Consider the following 21,972-nt stretch of genomic DNA (forward strand, 5'->3'; position numbering starts at 1 on the left):
ACAGGTTTATAGGGTTGCTTTCTCAGTTGCTAGAGCATGAGACTCAATCTCAGCATCAAGGGTTTAAACCCCACGTTGAGCAAAAGATTCCTCCATTGCAGAGGGTTGGATTACAGTGGTGCCTCGCAAGACGAAATTAATTCGTTCTGCGAGTTTTTTCGTTCTACGAGTTTTTTCGTCTTGCGAAGCACCAATGTGTATTGACGGTTTCCCATAGGAATGCATTGGCGCTTTTTTAAAAAAAGGCGCAAGACGTTTTGTCTTGCGAAGCAAGCCCATAGGGAAATCCGTCTTGCAAAGCAACTCAGAAAACGGGAAAACTCTTTCGTCTTGCGAGTTTTTCATCTTCCGAGGCATTCGTCTTGCGGGGCACCACTGTATATTGGTTATTATTATTATTATTATTATTATTACTATTATTAAAGATTTTCTTGTTTTACAGAAGTAAGTGTAATGTCTCTCATAATTTTTCCATGTAACATTTTTACAAATCCGTTTCATTTGTTGAGACATTAGGGGGAGGGGAGGAAAGGGGGGAAAGGAAGGGGTGGAGGGAGGGAAGATGGGTGGGGGTGGGGTCGGGTGGCGATGTTTCTGTTATGCTTAATGTATGTTAGGGTTTGGTGTCAGCGTTGCTTGTGCTGTTCACTTGTGTTCCTTTGGTGGTGAGAGAGGTTGGGGTTGGCCTAGGGTGTGGTTGTTTGTTTGTGGTTGGCTGTGGTGATCTTTGTTTTCGTGTGTGAGTGGGGTGGGTGGGTGTTTTGGATCAGGTTAGCCATATTGATTTATATGCTGTTGGTGGATTATTGTCATTGTCTTGTTGGGCTGTGTACGTGATAAAGGGGAGCCATACCGGGGTAAAGGCGTCTTCTTCTGTTTGTCCCCGTGTCAGTTTCAGTTTATTGGTTAATTTTTCTAGTAGGGCTGTTTGGGTTGGATTATATTGTGATTGTGGTCCAACTCTACAATTCTATGATTCCAGGTTTCTGGCCCAGGATGCTTTTAGGTGTCCCAGTATTGAAAAGTACGATGGCTCCTGTAATTTCACTTTCCAGAAAGCAGTGTTACAGAAAGCCAATTACACAGTTGGCTGGAACTGTTTTCTTCAGGGTGTGTAATTGTTTGAGACTTTGCTAGGATGCAACAACAAACAGTGAGAACTGGACCATAAAGAAGGCTGATCGCCGCAGAATTGACGCTTTTGAATTATGGTGCTGGAGGAAACTCTTGAGAGTCCCATGGACTGCAAGAAGATCAAACGTATCCATTCTGAAGGAAATCAGCCCTGAGTGCTCACTGGAAGGACAGATTGTGAAGCTGAGGCTCCAATACTTTGGCCACCTCATGAGAAGAGAAGACTCCCTGGAAAAGACCCTGATGTAGGGAAAGATGGAGGGCACAAGGAGAAGGGGACGACAGAGGACGAGATGGTTAGACAGTGTTCCTGAAGCTACAAACATGAATCTGACCAAACTGTGGGTGGCAGTGGCAGACAGGAGTGCCTGGTGTGCTCTGGTCCATGCGGTCACGAAGAGTCAGACACGACTGAACGACTAAACAACAACAACAACAACAAACAGAGGCCGAGTTCATTATTACTTTGCTTTTCCACCCACAGGTGACCAGGAATTTGCCATTCAGCACCAGCACTCTTTGTTCAATGCCTTAGGGCCAATTCCTGCATTTTTTGAGGGGAGGGGGGGAACGGGACAGGAAAGATATCCAAAAGCCAAATTCAGCCTGGGTGGAAGCCATGGATATTTGATCTACACAGGTGCCAAGCAGGGAACAGCAGGGTGTTTTCCTTTATGCGTGAAAAAGTTGCACGCAGGGCAGGAGAATGAAATACTCCCCTCTCTTGCCAGCACGGTGGGACCAGAACCTGGGAGGCTCTGGGTTCAAATCCCCACTTGGCCATAACTCTCACTGGGAGCCCTTGGGCCAGTCACCATCTCTTTGCCTGACCTACCTCGCAGGGGTGAAATGGAATGTGGGAGAAGTTTGTACTCTACTTTAACCTCCTTAGAGGAAAGGGACCCCGGACCGTTAGGTCCAGTCGCAGACGACTCTGGGGTTGCAGTGCTCATCCCGCTTTACTGGTCAAGGGAGCCGGCGTTTGTCCGCAGACAGCTTCCGGGTCATGTGGCCATCATGACTAAGCCGCTTCTGGCGAACCAGAGCAGTGCAAGGAAATGCCATTTACCTTCCTACCGGAGCGGTACCTATTTACCTATTTGCACTCTGACGTGCTTTCGAACTGCTAGGTTGGCAAGAGCAGGGACCAGTAGCAACGGGAGCTCACCCCCTCACGGAGATTCGAACCGCCAACCATCTGATCGGCAAGTCCTAGGCTCTGTGGTTTAACCCACAGCGCTACCCGCGTCCCCCTTGGAGGAAAAGTGGGGTGTAAATGCAATGGGTAAATCAACACTGCTGCTTTTAAGCCATTTGTTTCTGCCCTGCTTCGCTTCTGGTATCAAAGCTGTACTCAGAGGAAACTGGCCCCATGTCACCTGGTGAGTTTCATTGCTAGCAGGGAATTGCAGCGCACTGCAGGCTTACAGTGGTACCTCTGGGGGAAACTCCCCAGCCCATGGTGTAGTGGATACTTCTTGGAAGGTAAAACTGGAGGCCTGCAGCCCAACCAAGTCCATGCTCCACCTCACCTACCTCCCCATAGGCAATGCTAACTCTGGGCTTGCGGAGCCCACGGGAAAAGAGCCCTTGCAAGGAGTCTGGGGGCAGAGATGAACACTCCAGAATTGGGGGTTGGGTTTTGGCATTGGCATAACCTGTCCTGTAGCCATTTTTCTTGAAGCAACTGCAGTCAGGGCTCAGTGTCATTCTTGTACCAGAAACATCTTTGTCTTTTGGGTTTTTTTAAAGTTTTTTAAAATAAATAAATAAATAAATAAATCCTCCAAGCTGAGGAATAGTGTTTTTGTAACTCAACCAGGTACACACCACACCATGAGGAAAGGGATGTGTGTGTGTTATTGGTTTGAGGGTTTTTTTTAGTTATTATTACGTATTTTGTGTTTCTAATCCTGTTTATATCCTGTATTTTTATGTTGTGAAGAGCAGCATATAAATTTAATTTAATAATAAAAATAATGATGATAATGATGATAATGATAATAATAATAATAATAATAATAATAATGGGCCCTTGGTGGGATCTAAAAAAAAGTATTGGATCACTGTCCTTGCTTTAGTTTTTTTGATTTTGTGTATTTTTTTGTAAATGTTTACCATATTTCATTTTGCGTGAGATTGTGTGGAATAGGTAAATAAACAAATGGAGACAACTGACCCATATTTGTGGTCAAAAATGCATCAAATGATAACAGAAAGGAAGACAGTTCTTTGTATTTCACCAAGAGGGACCTAGAGAGGGGACTTTTAAACACGGCCGCTAGGGGGAGGTCCTCATTCATTTAAACTGAGAAAGGAAAGACAGAGGAAATGCAATTCCAAAATCCTTAATAGGACAGGTAGGAAGCTATGTAACACCAGCTCAAGACCATTGGTCCGTCTGCCTCGTGGTCTTGTGGTATTGGCTGGCGTGGTGCTTCTCAAACCTGAGATGTTGGGGGCTGAACCTGCATATAAAGTGGATTCTTTATTGCTGAGCTCCAGCCCTTCTTTGAAACTTTTGGCAAGGAAAACCTTTTGCCAACCAAAACATCACAAAATTGCATGCAAGCTTTCAAGCTCTCCAGAACTCTTCAGCAGGCTAGGCAGGAATCAAAGTAAGGACAAATAACTCGACAGGTGGTGAAGCCATGAAGGTTACAGCCTCTAGGTGTAATATAAAAGGTAAAGGACCCCTGGATGGTTAAGTCCAGTCAAAGGTGACTATGGGGTTGCAGTGCTCATCTTGCTTTCAGGCTGAGGGAGCCAGTGTTTGTCCGCAGACAGCTTTCCGGGGCATGTGGCCAGCAGGACTAAACTGCTTCTGGCACCATGACGGAAACCAGAGCGCACGGAAATGCCGTTTACCTTCCCACTGCAGTGGTACCTATTTATCTACTTGCACTGGTGTGCTTTTGAACTGCTAGGCTCACAGGAGCTGGGACAAAGCAATGGGAGGAGGCAGCAGTGTGTGTGTGTGTGTGTGTGTGTGTGTGTGTGTATGTGTGTGTGTTGGTGAGATAGACCCTGTGCCCACAAACAAACAAGACAATTGGTGCAGTTTTGGCCCAGTTGAAGTTTGGCAGTGTTTTCTAGGGAATGGTGATGCTTCTCGGGCCCTGTGGCTGCCTGCCAGCCATAACATCAGCTGCAACAAGAAATCGCAGAGATGTTCTTTGTTGGGATTGAGAGGGGAAAATCAATACTGCTCAGGCCTTCCGCTGAGTAGCAGGGGTGCATCCAACAGAGTAACTTGTTTTCTTTTCTCTGCAAGTCATTTTAGCTCCTCTTAAGGCCCGCAGACATGCTCCAGCAATGAGGTTTGGAAGCCCATTCCTAGCATGCCAGATCCCAGCGTTTATCTCATAATTGTTACTCAAAGTTGTAAAATGCAAAGTCGCCACCAATAAACACACTCATGCAGCCGTTCTCAGATTACCCAGTTGCCCTCAATTGGTTTTGGACACTAACAACTTTGCAATCAGGGGGGGCGTTTTCCACTGGGTAGAAACTGAGCAGCCGCACCATCGATTCTGAAGTTAAGGGAACGCTCTGCCAAACAGACAATTGTTTTAGCAGCTTATGCTGTGGGCACACAGGGTTGCATGGAGCAAAGTTGTACCATTTTTGCAAGGTTTTCCGCTGGTGCAGCAGAACTTCCCCTCCTCCCTCTTACCCCTCAAATCTGTTCCCGGGCTTCTCTCAACCACCTGGGGCAGATTTATGGGAGGCAAAGAATGACCATGATGCCTACCTTTGATGGCAAACACTCCGTGACAGAAATCTTTGAAGTTGATCTTGCCTAGATCGTTAGGATCCAAGTATTTGGCAAATTTTTCCACCTAAAACAAATAAAAGAAAGAAAGTATTAGAGAATATGCAACACTTACAACAGCTTAGCACATCCTAAGGATGATTCAACTCTTGTCTTGGTCTCACCCGAAAAGGAGGAGTCCAGAGGGAACAGAATGCAAATTCAAAACATTTTCAATCAATCAATCTTGATTACAGTCCAGAGACCCAACAAATCATTACAAAGCAGTGCACAATTCAGACAGCCTACCTCCAGGTTGGGATGCGGGTGGCACTGTGGGTTAAACCACAGAGCCTAGGACTTGCCGATCAGAAGGTCGGCGGTTTGAATCCCCACGACGGGGTGAGCTCCCGTTGCTCAGTCCCTGCTCCTGCCAACCTAGCAGTTCGAAAGCACATCAAAGTGCAAGTAGATAAATAGGTACTGCTCTGGCGGGAAGGTAAACAGCATTTCTGTGCGCTGCTCTGGTTCGCCAGGCCCGGCCACATGACCCGGAAGCTGTATGCTGGCTCCCTCAGCCAATAAAGTGAGATGAGCAGCGCAACCCCAGAGTCAGCCATAACTGGACCTAATGGTCAGGGGTCCCTTTACCTTTTACCTCCAGGTTAAACAAGCATTTTGTTCAGACTTAAAGATAGGGATCATTTGTTCTTGCAACCACCGATGGAACCTGACATAGTGAGCCTCTGATTTTCCCGGGAAAGGTACCAGCAATGGTAATATCAGTTCAGCCCTGGCTTACTCTTGGAATGCACAGTGCAGCAAAATATGTTTTATAGCCTCTTCAGAGGAGGAGAAGGAAAAAAGAAAGAGGGGAAGGGAATCAAATGGATTCTAAGCCAAAGGCCAGGAGGAACAACTCTGTCTTACGGGCCCTGCGGAAAGAAATCAGATCCCGCAGGGCCCTGGTCTCATGAGACAGAGAGTACCACCAGGCCGGAGCCAGTGTTGAAAAAGCCCTGGCTCTGGTTGAGGCTAATCTGACTTCCTTAAGGCCTGGGACCTCTGGGGTGTTGCTATTTATAGACCTTAATGTCCTCTGTGGGGCATACCGGGAGAGGCGGTCCCGTACTACGAGAGTCCTAGGCCAATCTTGAGGGGGCAGAGGAGACCTGGCAGGAAGACGCCCTGGGCTGTGCAGCAACAGGAGATGCTGCATGAGAATGTCACATTGGGAGAAGACCTGGTCTGCCTCTCCTGATGCAACAGTTGTTACCTTTATAAAGGTAAAATTTGCATTCATTGCTTTGCCCCACTTTTGCCTTGGTCACCACCCAGGAAACATTCCTCGAGAGAGAACGCAGCCCTCGGGCTGAAAAGGTGCAAGTTAACAGCATGACGATAATGTTGAGAAGGGGCCGCAAGTCCTGTGAACAAGCATCTTCACCTGCAGATACTGGACCATATAGCCTTGCTGTAAAGCTTCTTTTGGGGAGGGGGCCAGCCTTTCTCAACCTGTGGGTCCCCAGATGTTGTTGAACTACAACTCCCATCACCCCTAGCTAGCAAGGCCAGAGCTCAGGGATGATGGGAGTTGTAGTCCAACAACATCTGGGGACCCACAGGTTGAGAAAGCCACTTCCGACATAAGGAGGGCGAACAGGGGAATCCTTGGGCCGCGTCAGCCCCGGAGCCAGCCAATCAGCTGGCTCCGGGGGTGTGGCCTGGGTCATTTAAGGCTGGCATGGCCCCGGGATCTCCCCTTTTCGCCCTCACATCGGATTTGGTTTCCCACCCTCCCACCCACCCACCCACCCTTTAGGTTTTTCTTCTGACCTTGCTATGGACTTTGGTTAGTCGCCGTTAAGGGGCCTGGTAGGAATTTTTTCCACTTGGCGAATTAGCACTGGCCATTTGGTTTTTCGCCTACCTCGTAGCAAATCATCACAACATCTCTTGGTTATGGCGGTTAGGCATTGGTAGGGGTATTATTATGTAGATGTGTTGGGGGGAGCGCCATCACCTCCCCCAAATATTTAAGGGTAATCCGGTAAAGGATTCCGGGGGGTGTTGCCTCGTCCAAAACCTGCCCCTGAGTGGTGACCCCTGGGGGAGTTCCTAGTGATGTGCATCCCAGGGCTCCCCCTGCTGGTGTTAACCCTTTCCGGTTTTCATGCTAACAGGCTGAAGCCGGATAGTCTGGTAGTGGTATTGGCTTTAGGCATTGGTCCTCTTACCTGTAACCAATAAAGTTGTGGCCAATTTTTGCCCATTAACCTTAACCAATGGTGTCCTGTGTCTTTATTTATTCCAATTGGGGGGAGGCGGGAATCGCTACGCAACTGCTGGTCTAGGCCCTGTGTCATTACTGAAAGGCCCACAGTGCGTAAAGGAGGGCCAATGGGAGATTTCTACTGGAAACAGGGATCCTCAGCTGAAAATAGTAATGAAAACATTACAAGTTGGAATGGCATGGAACTGCCTCCCACCCACGAGGTTCTGAAAGGAAGAACCGTGGGCATGAACATTTCACCACAGAGCAAGAAGCCAAGCTTAAGGCACAGGCAGCCGCTGAATACAGACATGACCTAGATTCTCAGTTTTCCAGTTTTAAAAATGTGAGCAAAACCACCACAAGCTTTTTTTAAAAAAAACACCAGCCCTCAGATAAAGCAATGAGGAGGAGTGCTTTGCACATTCGTTTTCCCGGAGTCTTAATCTGGACAGGGGATGGAGATACTGCTCATGTCTGGTACGGTCATTGGGCATGATTCCCTTCCTGATGACTTTATGGTAAACCCCTTCAGCAAATGAATCACAAAAATATAGAAGAAATGGGATGTTTTCCATCCCTGCTGCAGGCGCGTTGAGCATTTGATGCGAGGCAGTTATGATCATCTAGATACACAGCCGAGTAAGACACACACTGCAGCCGTGTGCAGCAATTATGCTGTTAGATACAAATAGTGCCAGAGGCAAGGGATGAGCAATGCTTTCCTGGATCAGACCAGTGCAATGTCCAATGGGAAGGGAGGAATAATTAGTGTCGTTTGGCACAGACAAGGTTGCATTTTATGTGACACCCGCCCCCCAAAAAGCTCCCGAGCAGGATAGCTTGCATTTGGCAGCAAATGTGAACAGCAGTCAGTGCAAACCCTTCGGCAACTTCACAGATCAGAATGAATGAAAGTTGATATATTTATAGTCCTTTTATTACAGCATCATGTTGCAAGCACAAATACACAGCTCACCGCACAAAGGGCAGTTGGCTACTCTAAATCCTCCTTCTGACTTCCGCAGCATTTTAGGCGCCAATGGGAAGTTTCTCCCTCCCTCTGACTCCTTTGCTCTCTGATACATTCGGACCTCCGAGTCCGTGGAGGGGGAAAGCCACCCCCACTCTCAAGTGACATCTTGGCTAGCTGCGCCCTCCCTTCTGGTTCCCTTGTCATTATCTTGAAACTGGGTAACTCCTCCCTACAGCTTCTGACTCTCTCTCTGCTTCTGAACATGCTGTGGACAAGGGGGGCAACTTTTCCCCCTCCAGCTCTCCATCGGAGAGAAGCTGGCCTGCCACAGAATGCATTCCCCAGTCCTCGTCTTCAGACCATTCCCTGACAACCCAAACATAACACTAATATTTAGCTCATATTCCTTCGGAATGTGACACAGCATGTGCCTCTGTGTGTGAAATTTATGATCATTAGTCTCATAGCAGAACACAATCACAATTCAGCACCATGGACAGCTGTCAGTTTGTCAGGTCATGCACCAAGTGCAAGCATTCTGTACCAGCGACCCAGATCCTTTTTTTAAAAAAAATAAAAACTTTTTTGAAAAAATAAAATAAAAAGTATAAGAATGAATGGAGACAAACTTTCTTGGTGTCCTAGTTTTCCAATGTTCAGACGGCTTATGTTAGTGAATTATAGACACGCTTGTGGTGCAACAAAAACAGTAAATCTCCCATGTGCAGGAAACAGCAGCAAATTGAGCACCAGGAGCAGCACGTCCCTTCAGATTTATGCACAAACTAGTTCCACTCAAACCTGGAGGGGAGCCCAAGCTGGCTGACTTTGATCTCTCTTCTACAGAACTTCAGTTCACCAGGTCCCCTGCCTGCCATACTGTTCCCATTTTTCACCTGCCTGAACATATACAGGCAGAGAGAGAGAGAGAGAGAGAGAGAGAGCGCTTTGTGTCTATCACACCAATAGTCTTCCAGGACTCCCCTACTGGGCCATTAAGTCTGGTGTATAAAATTATCTATCTGCACTACTGCTTAAAGCTATCTTCATCAACCTTGTACCCTCCAGATGTTTTGGACTACGATGCCCAGTACCGGATTTATGCTAAACAAGCTATAGCTTAGGGCCCCACTTTCTTGGGGCCCCCCAAAAAATAAAGAAAAAGAAACTGGATGTACATTTCCAAAATATAAGATAAAAAAGAAGCAAAATAAAACCTACATACAGCAATAGTGTTTTGTGTTGTGTTATGATGTAAGCAATGGGCCCCGTCTGCTAGCCTGCTCCCTAAAATATCACTGGTTTGCTCATTTCTATACATAGGGGGCCTACATTCTGCTATTTATAATTATTAGTAGTTTGCACCATATATTTACGCCTATTCTTATTTCATGTTATAGCAAGTTTCTAGAGACTAGATTATGAGTGTTAGCAAATTGTGTTTCTAAAGGAACTTTTGTTATTGCCAAACGCAAATGTGTTTGCATTATTAACTTTGTTATGAGTAAAAAAACATTTTCAGTTAGAGCTTAATAATTATTTCACTATTAATATACTTCTTAATTGTATTTCACTATTATCATACTTCTTAATTGTATTTCAGTTCAACAATTACTTTGATAAGTATATATTTTGTTATGTGAAAAATAGCTTTTAGGTCCATAAATTACCATATAGCATATATTCAACACAAAAAACAGTGGCAATTTGTTGTTGACAAAGGACAGCTGGACATATAAAGGGCTCCATTACCTTCAGTAGCTTAGGGCCTCATCAAACCTAAATCCGGCCCTGATGATGCGCATCAGTCTGAGCTGACTGGAGCTGATGGGAGTTGTAGTCCCAAACATTCGGCTGGTTTCAAGTTACAAGCAGAAGCTCCAGCTCTGGGCTTGACAACCCAATGCTTGGCCTCAGCAGCAAATTCCAGCCCCCATCCCAGCTTCCTGTTAGGCCACCAGCCTTCTGGGCTGTCACCCCCTTGACAGCTTATTCTTGTGCCTGCAGGGTTTGCTTTCAGAGCACATATTGGCTGTGTCATAGATTTCAAAAGGCTTCCCTGCTGGAGCTTGGCCCCCACTCCTCCACAGGGTTTCCTTCAGCTTTTCCTCCTCCCAGTGTTGAATGTATGTGACGGTGTGCTTCTGGCAAGTAGCTGGAAGAAGGTTTTTTTTTGGGGGGGGAGTGTCCCTCATAAAAGAGGAGGCTGGTGGCGCCCAAAGCAACACTTGCTGGTGTGTGACAGCCAACCCAAACGAATTTGAAATGCTAGGCAGACTGCTTATTCAAGAGGAGGAAAAGAAACTGGGTTTAGGAAAAGGGAAGCGGGGAATGATGTACCGGTGGTATTTGACTCCTAGGGACACGGATGGCGCTGCATAACCATAGGAACATAAGGAGATCCTGCAGGATCAGGCCAGTGGCACATCTAGCCTAGCACCCTGATCTCACAGTGGCCAACCAGATGACTGTGGGAAACCCCATTTAGAAGGAATGGCACAAGTAGAATCCATGTTACTCTCTCTGTATTGAGTGCCTGCCAATATTATGCCATTTGCTGAGTTACAGAACACATTCACACCTCACTTTTCTAGAACTCAAACGACGCAGGTCACAAAACACTCAACAACAACACGGCAGTAGAAGTGAATCCATAATTTCGTTATCTGTTTGGAGTCAGCGGCGTCACCCATCCTTTCTCTCTGTTTTGGAAAGAAATCACAGCTTTGCCTTCCTTTCCCTCCACACTAGAGACAATTAATCAGACGTCTCTGTAATAGCGAAAGGCTATGGGGCTACCAGTGTTATTTATGGCCCTGTAAAAGGTTAAGAGCATCACTTGAGTAATCAGGATGCACGACACAGAACTCCTTTTGTTCCCTAAGATATATAACGTACTTGAACATGCAATAAGAAACAGCTGCCAGCTAGCAAGCAGCCTTCTCAAGCTTCTGGCACTAGGAAAATCAACGACAAAAAGAAGACTTTTCACATATATTAAGATACTGGAAACTTTCTCCATCTATTCTGTCTTTGGGGGATTTTCACACCCCATCAGGACTTTGCGTGAATAATCTTGGCACCTCCACTTAAAAGGATTTCAGGTAGCAAGATCGTAGAAGACCTCTGCCTAAGGCAGTGTTGCTGAAACTTGGGTCCCCAGCCGCTTTTGCACTACAATTCCCATCATCCTTAACCATTGGTCTTGCTGGCTGGAGATGATGGGAGTTGTAGTCCAAAAACAGCTGGAGACCCAAGTTTGGGAAACACTGGCCTATGACTCCCATCATCCCTGAGCCATGCTAGCTGGGGCTGATGGGAGATGAAGTGCCGAGAACATCTCCCAAGTTCCCCATCCATGTTCTAAGTCCTTAGAGAGCAGCTGCCTATCAGAGTGGCCTAAGATGAAGCCACAGCCACAATGAGTGACTCATTACTGCCCCCTTCAGACCTTCATGTATACATATGGCAAACCTATAGAGGAGGCGGGAACAAGATAACACACACACACACACACAGAGAGAGAGAGAGAGAGAGAGAGAGAGAGAGGGAATGCAGGGAGCAAGTTGCAAGCAATTCTTTGGTCAGGTTGTTTGTTCTGGTTGCAATTTTCTTTTCTTTTTTTATAATATTTTTTTATTAATTTTAACATATAAATTATAAAATGTACTACAAAACCTATCACTTATACAATCTTTTTGGACTTCCATCAGCACCTCTGATGATCCACCGTTTTAACCACTTCTTATGCATTTCTTAACTTTATACAGTGGTGCCTCGCAAGACGAAAAGAATCCGTTCCGTGAGTCTCTTCGTCTAGCGGTTTTTTCGTCTTGCGAAGCAAGCCCATTAGCGGATTAGCGGTTTAGCGGCTATTAGCGGCTATTAAAGGCTTAAGGGATTAGCGGATTAGCTACTAAAAGGCTATTAGCAGCTTAGTGCCTTAGAAAAAGGGGGTAGGGAGCGGGGAAAAACCCCCAGGAATCGCAAGACATTTTCGTCTTGCGAAGCAAGCCCATGGCAAATTCGTCCTGCGAAGCACCTCCAAAACGGAAAACCCTTTCGTCTAGCAGGTTTTCCGTCTTGCGAGGCATTCGTCTTGCGGGGCACCACTGTATTGCCTTTACATCTCTTAACAAATCATCCTCCCCCTTGTCCATTTTTACAATACTTCTAATAATACTCCTCACAAAACTTCTTGCATGTTCTGGTTGCAATTTTCAATGGAGCCCAGTGACAGAAGTGGATATTGAAATTTTGTGCTCCCTAACAATTTTGCACCTGGGGCAACTGCCCCTGTGGTACCCCCAGTAAGTAGAAGCCACCCAGTAAGTTTGGCAGCTGGGGCGAGACTTGAAGCAAGGACTGCCCAGCTCAACACTCAGATCCTTCAAATATCAAAGCAAAGCAAAGTTATAACTGATGCAGCAGAACTATCACGGGTCACTGATCAAAGGCTGACAGCGAGGCATGCAAGGAGAAGATAATTTATTGTGATCTTCAGCTGTGTCTGAAGAAGGGAACAATATGCTTTGGTTAGCCTCAGCTCAACCTGCTTTTGGCTGGGGGTTGGAATGGGGGGGGTGCATTTCTCTGCATCATCCCACATATCTCTGCAGTCTTGAGGCTAGCCGAGGTTTTAAGGGACAGCTATTGAGAGGCATCTGTGCGGCCAGGCTTCCTGATGGCGCCTTTCCTCTCTGTTCAATTAATAGCAGAGAGTGGTAGATTTTGTTAACAAGCCAGCAGGAGGCCTGTAATTGATTTTGCGTAGATCTGAAGATGAAGAAGCAGACGGCAAGTCAAAGGCCAAAAGAGAACCTCGCAGTGCCTTTGGGGAGCGGTTAAAAAACAGAATTACATGGACGGCTCATCAAAGAGGGTTGTGGGGGAGTCAGAGGAGGAGCTCCCCACTGAAGTCGAAAGATTCTTAAATCAATGCAAAAGATTTTGGAAGGGAGATGAAAAAAGAAATATACTTCAAGGGCGCCAATGTGAATGGATCTTATAATAATAACAATTCATTATTTATACCCCGCCCATCTGGCTGAGTTTCCCCAGCCACTCTGGGCGGCTCGCAATAGAGTGTTAAAAACAATACAGCATTAAATATTAAAAAGTTCCCTGAACAGGGCTGCCTTCAGATGTCTTTTAAAGATAGGATAGCTGCTTATTTCCTTCACCTCTGAAGGGAGGGCGTTCCACAGGGCGGGCGCCACTACCGAGAAGGCCCTCTGTCTGGTTCCCTGTAACCTCACTTCTTGCAATGAGGGAACCGCCAGAAGGTCCTTGGAGCTGGATCTCAGTGTCCGGGCTGATCGATGCGGGTGGAGACGCTCCTTCAGGTACAGTGGTACCTCGGGTTAAGTACTTAATTCGTTCCGGAGGTCCGTTCTTAACCTGAAACTGTTCTTAACCTGAAGCACCACTTTAGCTAATGGGGCCTCCCGCTGCTGCCATGCCGCCGGAGCACAATTTCTGTTCTCATCCTGAAGCAAAGTTCTTAACCTGAGGTACTATTTCTGGGTTAGCAAAGTCTGTAACCTGAAGCTTATGTAACTTGAAGTGTATGTAACATGAGGTACCACCCACTGTACCTGAAGGAGCGTCTCCACCCCCATCGTTCAGCCCGGACACTGAGATCCAGCTCCAAGGACCTTCTGGCAGTTCCCTCATTGCAAGAGGGACCGAGGCCGTTTAGCAGTAAACTGCAAGTGACAGCAGACCTCTCTGATGGGTTAGGAAATGGAGCTGTGGACAGGATCCAGCAGGAAGGGACAGAGAGACACTCTGAACCCAAGAGCTGGAGCTGTTGTCTCTCATTTTAGGGCTCTGCATCAAGTGTGAACACACTGTGACCTTCCAAACGTTGCTGAACAGCCCCAGCCATTCCTAGAACAGGCAGAACTGGCTCTGTGGGGATGAAATAAATGGATTAGGGAACCCAGTAAGAAGAGATGCACATCAATAAATAATACCTTCAGAAGCCTCCTCTGGGGTAATTGCTGTGCCTCTTCCAAAATGTGGAAGCAGAATAAAATAAATCTCAGCTTGGCTTGTGGGTGGTGCATTTTAAGATCAGCAGTTCAAAAGTTTCCCTGAGAGACCAGAGGGATGTGGGTGGAGAAGATGCCATGACACAGAGAGGGACGGGGTATAATACTAGAATTTAAGGTTGCCCAGTGAAGCTGATTGACAGGGGACTTAGGAGCAACGAAAGGATGTACTCCATCGCATGGCGTGTAATAACTGGTAGAATTCACAGCCATGTAGCCACTTAGATGGCTTCTAAAGAATTAGAGACATGCATGGATGACAGTATAATTCTGAATACTAGGTGGTGGAGAGAAAGATGGGAGGACCATCACATTCATATATCTATCCTCTTGGTGGGCTCCTCAGCCACACAGGGAACATAGCAAGCTGCCCAATCGTGATCATCTCATTGATCCATCAACTTCCCTCCTGGCTACATTCTCAAGTAGTGACTGCAGGACTCCAGGTAAGGGTTTTTTCCAAGCCTACCTGATGCTCGGAATTTGAACCTGGAACTTTCTGCATGCAGAGAAAGAGTATGTGTGTTGTGGAAATTTCTCTCCCTCTCTCAACACACGCACACACATTCAAATCACAAGAATATCATGGGGGACTTGTCAAAAGCCTTACTGAAATCAAGATACACTACATCCACAGAGTTCCCCTGATCCACCAAGCTTGTAACTCTATCAAAAAAGAAATGAGATTTATCTGGCACAAATTGTTTTTGGGAAACCCATGCATCCTTTCCTAAGGGCTCACAAACTGACCTGCTCTAGGACCTCTTCTGGTATCGGCATCAAGCTGAGTGGTCAGTAGTAACCTGGGCCTTCTCCCCCTGCCCCCTTTGGATGATGGGGGCAACATTGTCCAGTGTCCAGGCTGAACGATGGGGGTGGAGACGCTCCTTCAGGTATACTGAACCGAGGGCGTTTACATTTTTTCACTTTTTGGATGTTATATGTCTCCCATGCATCTAATGTTTATTTCACTGCACAAATCTTGGCTATTGGTCCCTTTCTCTCTCTCTTTTGTCCCAAGTGTCTTTTCTCGCTGTCTGTTTTACAGCTTCCCACTCTGGAGGCATCTATGAACCATGCTCCTAACAGTTTTAGCAGGAGGAAGGAAGTCAGACAAATATCACAGCTAAGAAGGTCAAACTATCCCTTGGACGGTTCCATTAGCATTTCTTAGGAGAGGATTTTGCACATATAGTTTGCTTGCACCTAGCTGGAATTTTCTCTGTAGTATGAAATCAAACACATAGAATTCTCCCCAGGATGGAGTCTGAAAGGCTCTTGCATGATTTATAAGATCCACTGCAGAGCAATGGCATCTTAAATTTGATTAGAGTATCCCTCTTGGTGCACAGAGCACACGTTGCTGAGAATGCCGAAGACGGTAACAAAATTCAGCTAGACTGGAAAAACAGGCCTGCGGTTGCTGGATGTGTGTGCCTATCTAATTTGTATTGAAATATATTGTATCTTTGCAATCTTTACTTAGAATCTACAAGTCTGAAACTCTTCCCTTGACTCCAGTTATGCCCGAGATACTTTTACAAGATGAGATACGTAGGGGGGAGGGGTACTCTTTGATTTGTTGGAATACTTTAACACAGCAAATGTTTGCTTATTTTTATACTGTTCTTCGGCTCCAAATCAAGCTTTAAAATGGCTTTATTTAAAAAATGCCATGAATATAAAACTAACCTCAAAGCAGGGCTGTCTTAAGCATACGTGGCGCTGGGGTGCAAAAATCCGCCCGGCGCTCCCCCCAGGTTGCCCAGAGTTGTCAACCTTTTTGGGGGGGGCAGCATGCTCTGGGCTGGCCATTGAGGTGCGCAGGCAGGGCAGAGCAGGGCACAGAGGAGCTTGAGGCTGCGGTGCTAGGCTCACCTCGCCAGGAGGGCAGCACACTCTGGGCGTGCCTCTCCATGGCCCTACCCCAATCCCAGGTGCACAGGAGGATGGAGCCAGCCACCTCAGCACCTCACTGGAGCACTGCCTGGAGAAGAGGAGGTTAAGGAGTGATATGATAGCCATGTTCAAATATATGAAGGGATGTCACACGGAGGAGAAAGGTTGTTTTCTGCTGCTCCAGAGAAGCGGACATGGAGCAATGGATCCAAACTACAAGAAAGAAGATTCCACCTAAACATTAGGAAGAACTTCCTGACAGTAAGAGCTGTTCGACAGTGGAATTTGCTGCCAAGGAGTGTGGTGGAGTCTCCTTCTTTGGAGGTCTTTAAGCAGAGGCTTGACAACCATATGTCAGGAGTGCTCTGATGGTGTTTCCTGCTTGGCAGGGGGTTGGACTAGATGGCCCTTGTGGTCTCTTCCAACTCTATGATTCTATGATTCTATGATTCACTATCTTGCTTGCACCCGAACTCGTGCCAGAGCCGGGCTGGCTCTTCCCCAGATTCCAACTCTCAGGCCCCGGACTCTTGGCCTGGTGTCCCTGAGAGCCCGGTGCCCGGATGCCCTGCACCCCTAATACCTACAGTTAAGACAGCCCTGCCTCAAAGAGTCATTCACCAGACATCTTCCAGTTTAGAATTCCGTCCTACGGTACCCTCCATTTCTCTGATGAAAATAGGGATGTCCTAAGAAAAAGCGGGACATTCCGGTCCCCAGTCAGCATAGCCATAGATCAGGGACTGGAATGTCCCACTTTTCCTTAGGACATCCCTATTTTCATTGGAGAAATATTGGAGGGTATGGAATAAAACGTCCCTATTTTCATCGGAGAGGACATCTCTAATTTCATTGGAGAAATGTTGGTAGGTGACTGCAACTTAATGGCTGATTCTGTGACTTGAAAGGCTGCAGCACAGCGAGAATACGGCAAGCAGCTACTACTAATACCACCCTTCTAATGTAGAGTGAAAGCTTTATGAGTATGCTCCAGTTAAGGAGTCAGCCAGCAGAGTCACCTTCCCCCCCACAATGGGATGAGCAGCGAGGCCATCGCTTTGACTTAAGCCCCTTTTTTCCCCTTCTTAAAAGATGAATCCCTGCAGAGAACAGAATACCAGGAAAGCTGAAAATAAATTTGGAACAACGCCTCTGATGAGGATATGAGGTGAAATTTGCTCCCCTCCCCAACTCTCTCTAAATCACTTGTTCATTTGCGCACTGTAATAGGCAGCAGTGATATACCACAGCTCTTTTGTGCCAACATGAGGGGGTGGGGAGAAACCAAGTTTTGGAGGGAGCAAACTCTGCTTTGCAGGTAGAAAACACCAAATGCAGAAAGCTCTTTGGTTCATGAAACAGAAGCAGCAGCAAGGGGTGTCAAGAGCACTCTGTCAGCCAAGAGGATGTAAGCAGGAGTGCCAAGCAGGGGACAGAGCAATATTCCCCTTCCCCTCTCAGGTTTTGGGCCACACATGATTATTTCTTCATTGCCTGCCTGTATTTTTGGCTAAACACCTTGCTCTGCACCAAAGGTGGGGGGTGTCAGGGCCAGGATTCAAATGTGGCCTTCCTCGCTTGTCCATTTGGTGCCTTGAGGGGCCCAGGCCAAGCCCCTCAACTAGAAGTAGCTGCAGGGTTTTTCCTCCCTCAAGGGGAACTCACAGAGGAACTCAGTTCCGGCACCTCTCAGGGGGGTGCTATTGCCATTCTGTGAGAATGTGGGAAGTGTTCATACTGAGCACCTCTTTTTTGAGAAAAATAGCAGTGAGGAGCTTGTTCAGTGAGGGGAGGCATGCTAGCTTCCTGTCAGGTATGTTACTGTCACTTACTGAGAGGAAGAAGATGAAGGGCAAACAGAGGCGTAGTTTGTGATCTTGAGCCCCTGGCAGAACTGTCCAGATTGCGCCCCCCACAATGGACAAATTACCGTATTTTTTGCTCTATAAGACGCACATTTTAACCAGAGCTACCACTGTATTGTATTTTGATTTTCATTATAGCACTGTCTAAATGTGCATCTATAGCTGTAAACTAGCACATGCAGGTTTTAGGCCAATGTATGCCCTTTTCTTTGCCTTCTTATTTTTTGTGCAAGTGGCCACCACAATTTTAGGTCTGGCCCCACAAGATAGCCCCACATGTTTGCTTTCATCTGAAGCATGTAGCTCCATTTCCATGAAAACAGCTCAGAAATACAACTTCTCAGACAGTCACAAAACAAATCCCAGATAGGATGACCTAAGAAAGACCCTCAATCAGGAGGGAAATTTTTCAGCTTCTTGATGACAGCCACCGACACAGAAACACGTCCTTAAATGCACAATCTTCCACTTAGCTCAAGGAGGAGACACTTAACCTTTCAGAGCCTGCAGCTAGGACATTTAATCTTCACCTCACCGCTATCGGAAGGGCATCCAAAAGGAAACAGGCAGTAAACACCACCAGCTTTGACAGGGATAATTGCCAGACACAAAATGGATCTGACACGTGAGTGACAACTGTTGATGCCACCAACTTTCAAGGAAGGGAAGTGAATTAGCGTGCTGTGTCAATTTGACTTGAGGCTTCGCTCTGCCAACCAGCTCAGCTGTTAATATACTCGCTTTTGCCTCCAAATTTATAGAATGTCCAAATGCAACTAAGTGCTGGTGGTGGAACAGCAGTGACACGGTACAGTTTATCTCCTGTGGCTTGACTACGTTGAGGTTCCTTTAATCACTGTTAAGAAAAATCTGGTGCACATGCTTCCCTTAACTTGCACCTGCAGGTGTTGTGATTAGTGTTTGAAGGTCACTGTGACCTGGCAACCAGCCAAGTAGGTCACTGTGATCTGGAAACTGGCTCAGGGTGTGGTCATTCTTGGGTATATTAAGAGGGGGCTGTACATTGCCAACAAAGGTCCGTATAGTAAAAGCTATGGTTTTTCCAGTAGTGAGAGCTGGACCATAAAGAAGGCTGATGTTTTTCAATTACGATGTTGGAGGAGACTCTTGAGAGTCCCATGGACTGCAAGAAGATCAAACCTATTCTGAAGGAAATCAGCCCTGAGTGCTCACTGGAAGGACAGATCCTGAAGCTGAGGCTCCAGTACTTTGGCCACCTCATGAGAAGAGAAGACTCCCTGGAAAAGACCCTGATGTTGGGAAAGATGGAGGGCACAAGGAGAAGGGGATGACAGAGGACGAGATGGTTGGACAGTGTTCTTGAAGCTACCAGCATGAGTTTGACCAAACTGCGGGAGGCAGTGGAAGACAGGCGTGCCTGGCGTGCCCTGGTCCATGGGGTCATGAAGAGACGGACACGACTAAATGGCACGACTAAACAACAATGTACATTACCTCTTTGCTTCGTTGCAAGGAAGCTCTGTCATATTGATACTGAACTCTGTGCTGTGAGTTGCACTTGTTTTGCATTTGAAGCATTCACCTTGTACTAAGGATCTAGTAAGGTTCTGCCATTGAGGATTTCTTGGATCATTCTTGGTCTAGCTCCTCCCCTTTGATCATACCACCTTGGGTGACCCTGCTGGGAGTATGAGACTCCCAACAGCTTCACTCACAAGGGTCATAGGAACATGCAAGCCTACTCACTATGACAAGGTAATGATCCGGCGAGTGAGATCTAGAGGTTATCATCTTGAATACCGCCTGCTCTACTGGGTTCAAGGAAGCTTACTCCCTGGTAAGTGAGCATAGGGTTTTAGTCTGGAATCCAGCCATTTTTGCTATTGTTGTGGGACATTATTGCAGTAAAACCAGCCATTCATGTTTGGCCAGGTAGGCACATGAAGGGGCTGAGGTTCACAAAGCTTTCCTACAAAATTTGCTAGAGAGAACTCAGTGAGATCACTTCCTTTATCTGCCTTGGCAGGAAAATGTAACGCAACATATTTCCTTCCTGCCCAAGTATCTCTCTCTTTCTTCATCATGCCTCCGAGTTGACCACATGTTGAACTTAGATTAGCCCTGTTGTCTGGGGCTGATGGGAGTGGAAGGCCACAGATTCTTTGTTTTTGCTGTAAAAGACTAACAGGGCTACTCTTTTGGTATCTGCCACTTAAAGGGTATTGTAATCAATAATTTGCAATTGTGCAAAGGACCAGATGAATTACGTGCGAACCCCACCCCATACCCACCCACTTCATGTTTCATAACTAACTGGTGCGATAAACCCACAGCTACCTTAAACCCCCCATTATTGCATTGTCTCTTGAGAACCAACACTAATCATTCATATCTGCACCCTTCTCCACTAGTAATCAGCTCAAGCAATAAGCTTTCAGCAGCGATAGCTAGAGGAATTCTCCCTAACTGCCTGAGCATTTTGGGTTCTGCATAGCTAGGCGTGAAGCAGCTGGTTTCTCCTGAACTTTGACAGCACAATTTCATCCTGCAATTCAAGTTACAACTCCCATAAAACATCCCTCAGCATCGGAGGAAGGTTGGTTGCCCCCAAGTGCAAAGGAGCGGAACAGCGATCAGGAATAACGGCTTCAAGAAGCATCCACCTTCAGGAGCCCTGGCCGATGTGCTTTTTAGCCTGCTACTACTCATCGGATGATGATTTTGGGTGGTAGGGCCAATATATTATTATTATTATTATTATTTGAATTCATGTACCGCCCTATACCCATTGGTCTCAGGGCGGTTCACAGAATAAAATCAAGCTATAAAACCACAAAATACCTTATAAAAATAAAAACAACAACCCAGTAGCCTCCAAAACACATTTTTTAAAGGGCATAGGACGTAAATCAGATCAACCAAAGGCCTGGTTAAAAATAACCATTGGAAAAAACCAAAACCAGAAGCTTTCCTTTTGGGTATTATAGGGACAGAACTACCTAAATTGTATAGAAATTTATTTATGTATGCTGCTGCAGCGGCAAGAATGCTACTCACCCCAAAATGGAGAGAAGCAGAAGTCCCAGCAAAGAAAGAATGGATAAAAAAAACTTATGGAATATGCAGAAATGGCAAAACTTACCAGAAGAAATCAAGGTAAGAAACTTTTTATAAAAGAATGGAAATGGTTTATTGAATTTTTGCAGATAAATTGCGAACAGATAAAAACATTGGCAGGATTATTGTAATAACGTGCAGTTTCATAAGAGTATATATTTAAAACAGATAATTAAGTGAGTAAATTAAATGAATTTGGATATGCAGAAGACATTAAAAAATAAATTTAAGGAACCGCAGAAAGAGGGGGAAGGGAAGGAAGTCAAACTTTGAAATGTTAAAATGATTGCAAAATTAATGAAAAGTATAAACATGAAAAGTATAAATAAGAACTTAAACAAATTAAAGCAGTCTACTGCATCCATCTGCATGTTCATTTCAGAGATCCATTTCTCCGTGCCTTCTGATAAATTAATGCCAGCTCACTGCCAGCATGTAGCCTCCTTTACACTGCATGTTTACAAGCTCTCGCTGTAGAGAATTTGGGAGAGCAGAAATAATGGCATTACCGCAGCATTTACAGGTAGCGCAGCAAGGCTAAAACAAGTGCTCTCACTTCGTTTTGCCGAGTTCCACTCAATCAAACAAATCAAGGGGGTGGAAATGAGAGACAGGAAGCAATCAGATTCCTGTACAAGTACAGCCATGCAAAACCACTTCTGACATCAGAAGGAGGTGGGATTGCGCCCCCAACATGCGCGCAGAGGCTGGTTTCCAGCCCCGTGCAATCAGGGGAATCCTCGGGCCGTGTCATCCCCTGAGCCAGCCAATTGGCTGGCTCAGGGGGTGTGGCTTGCCTCATTTAAGGCAGGCACAGACCCGGGATCTCCCTCTTCGGTTCACGCAGCTGTTGTGGTTTCCCACCCACCCGCCCTTTAAGGTTTCCCTTCTGACCTTGCTATGGACCTAGGTTGGTC

General features: G+C 46.2%; 1 protein-coding gene across 3 annotated transcripts in view; it reads right to left on the reverse strand.

The window, feature by feature from the left end:
- Positions 1-21,972, reverse strand: part of RAB11FIP4 (RAB11 family interacting protein 4) — a 196,450-nt gene that overhangs the window by 135,742 nt on the left and 38,736 nt on the right. For all 3 annotated transcript variants that reach the window (XM_083427518.1, XM_083427519.1, XM_083427520.1), the window contains exon 2: positions 4,889-4,976. In XM_083427518.1, coding sequence (XP_083283644.1) covers positions 4,889-4,976 — 88 coding nt within the window. The remainder of the gene's footprint in view (positions 1-4,888; positions 4,977-21,972) is intronic.

The sequence above is a fragment of the Podarcis tiliguerta genome (assembly GCF_965153285.1).
Source record: "Podarcis tiliguerta genome assembly, chromosome: 2".
NCBI lineage: Eukaryota > Metazoa > Chordata > Lepidosauria > Squamata > Lacertidae > Podarcis > Podarcis tiliguerta.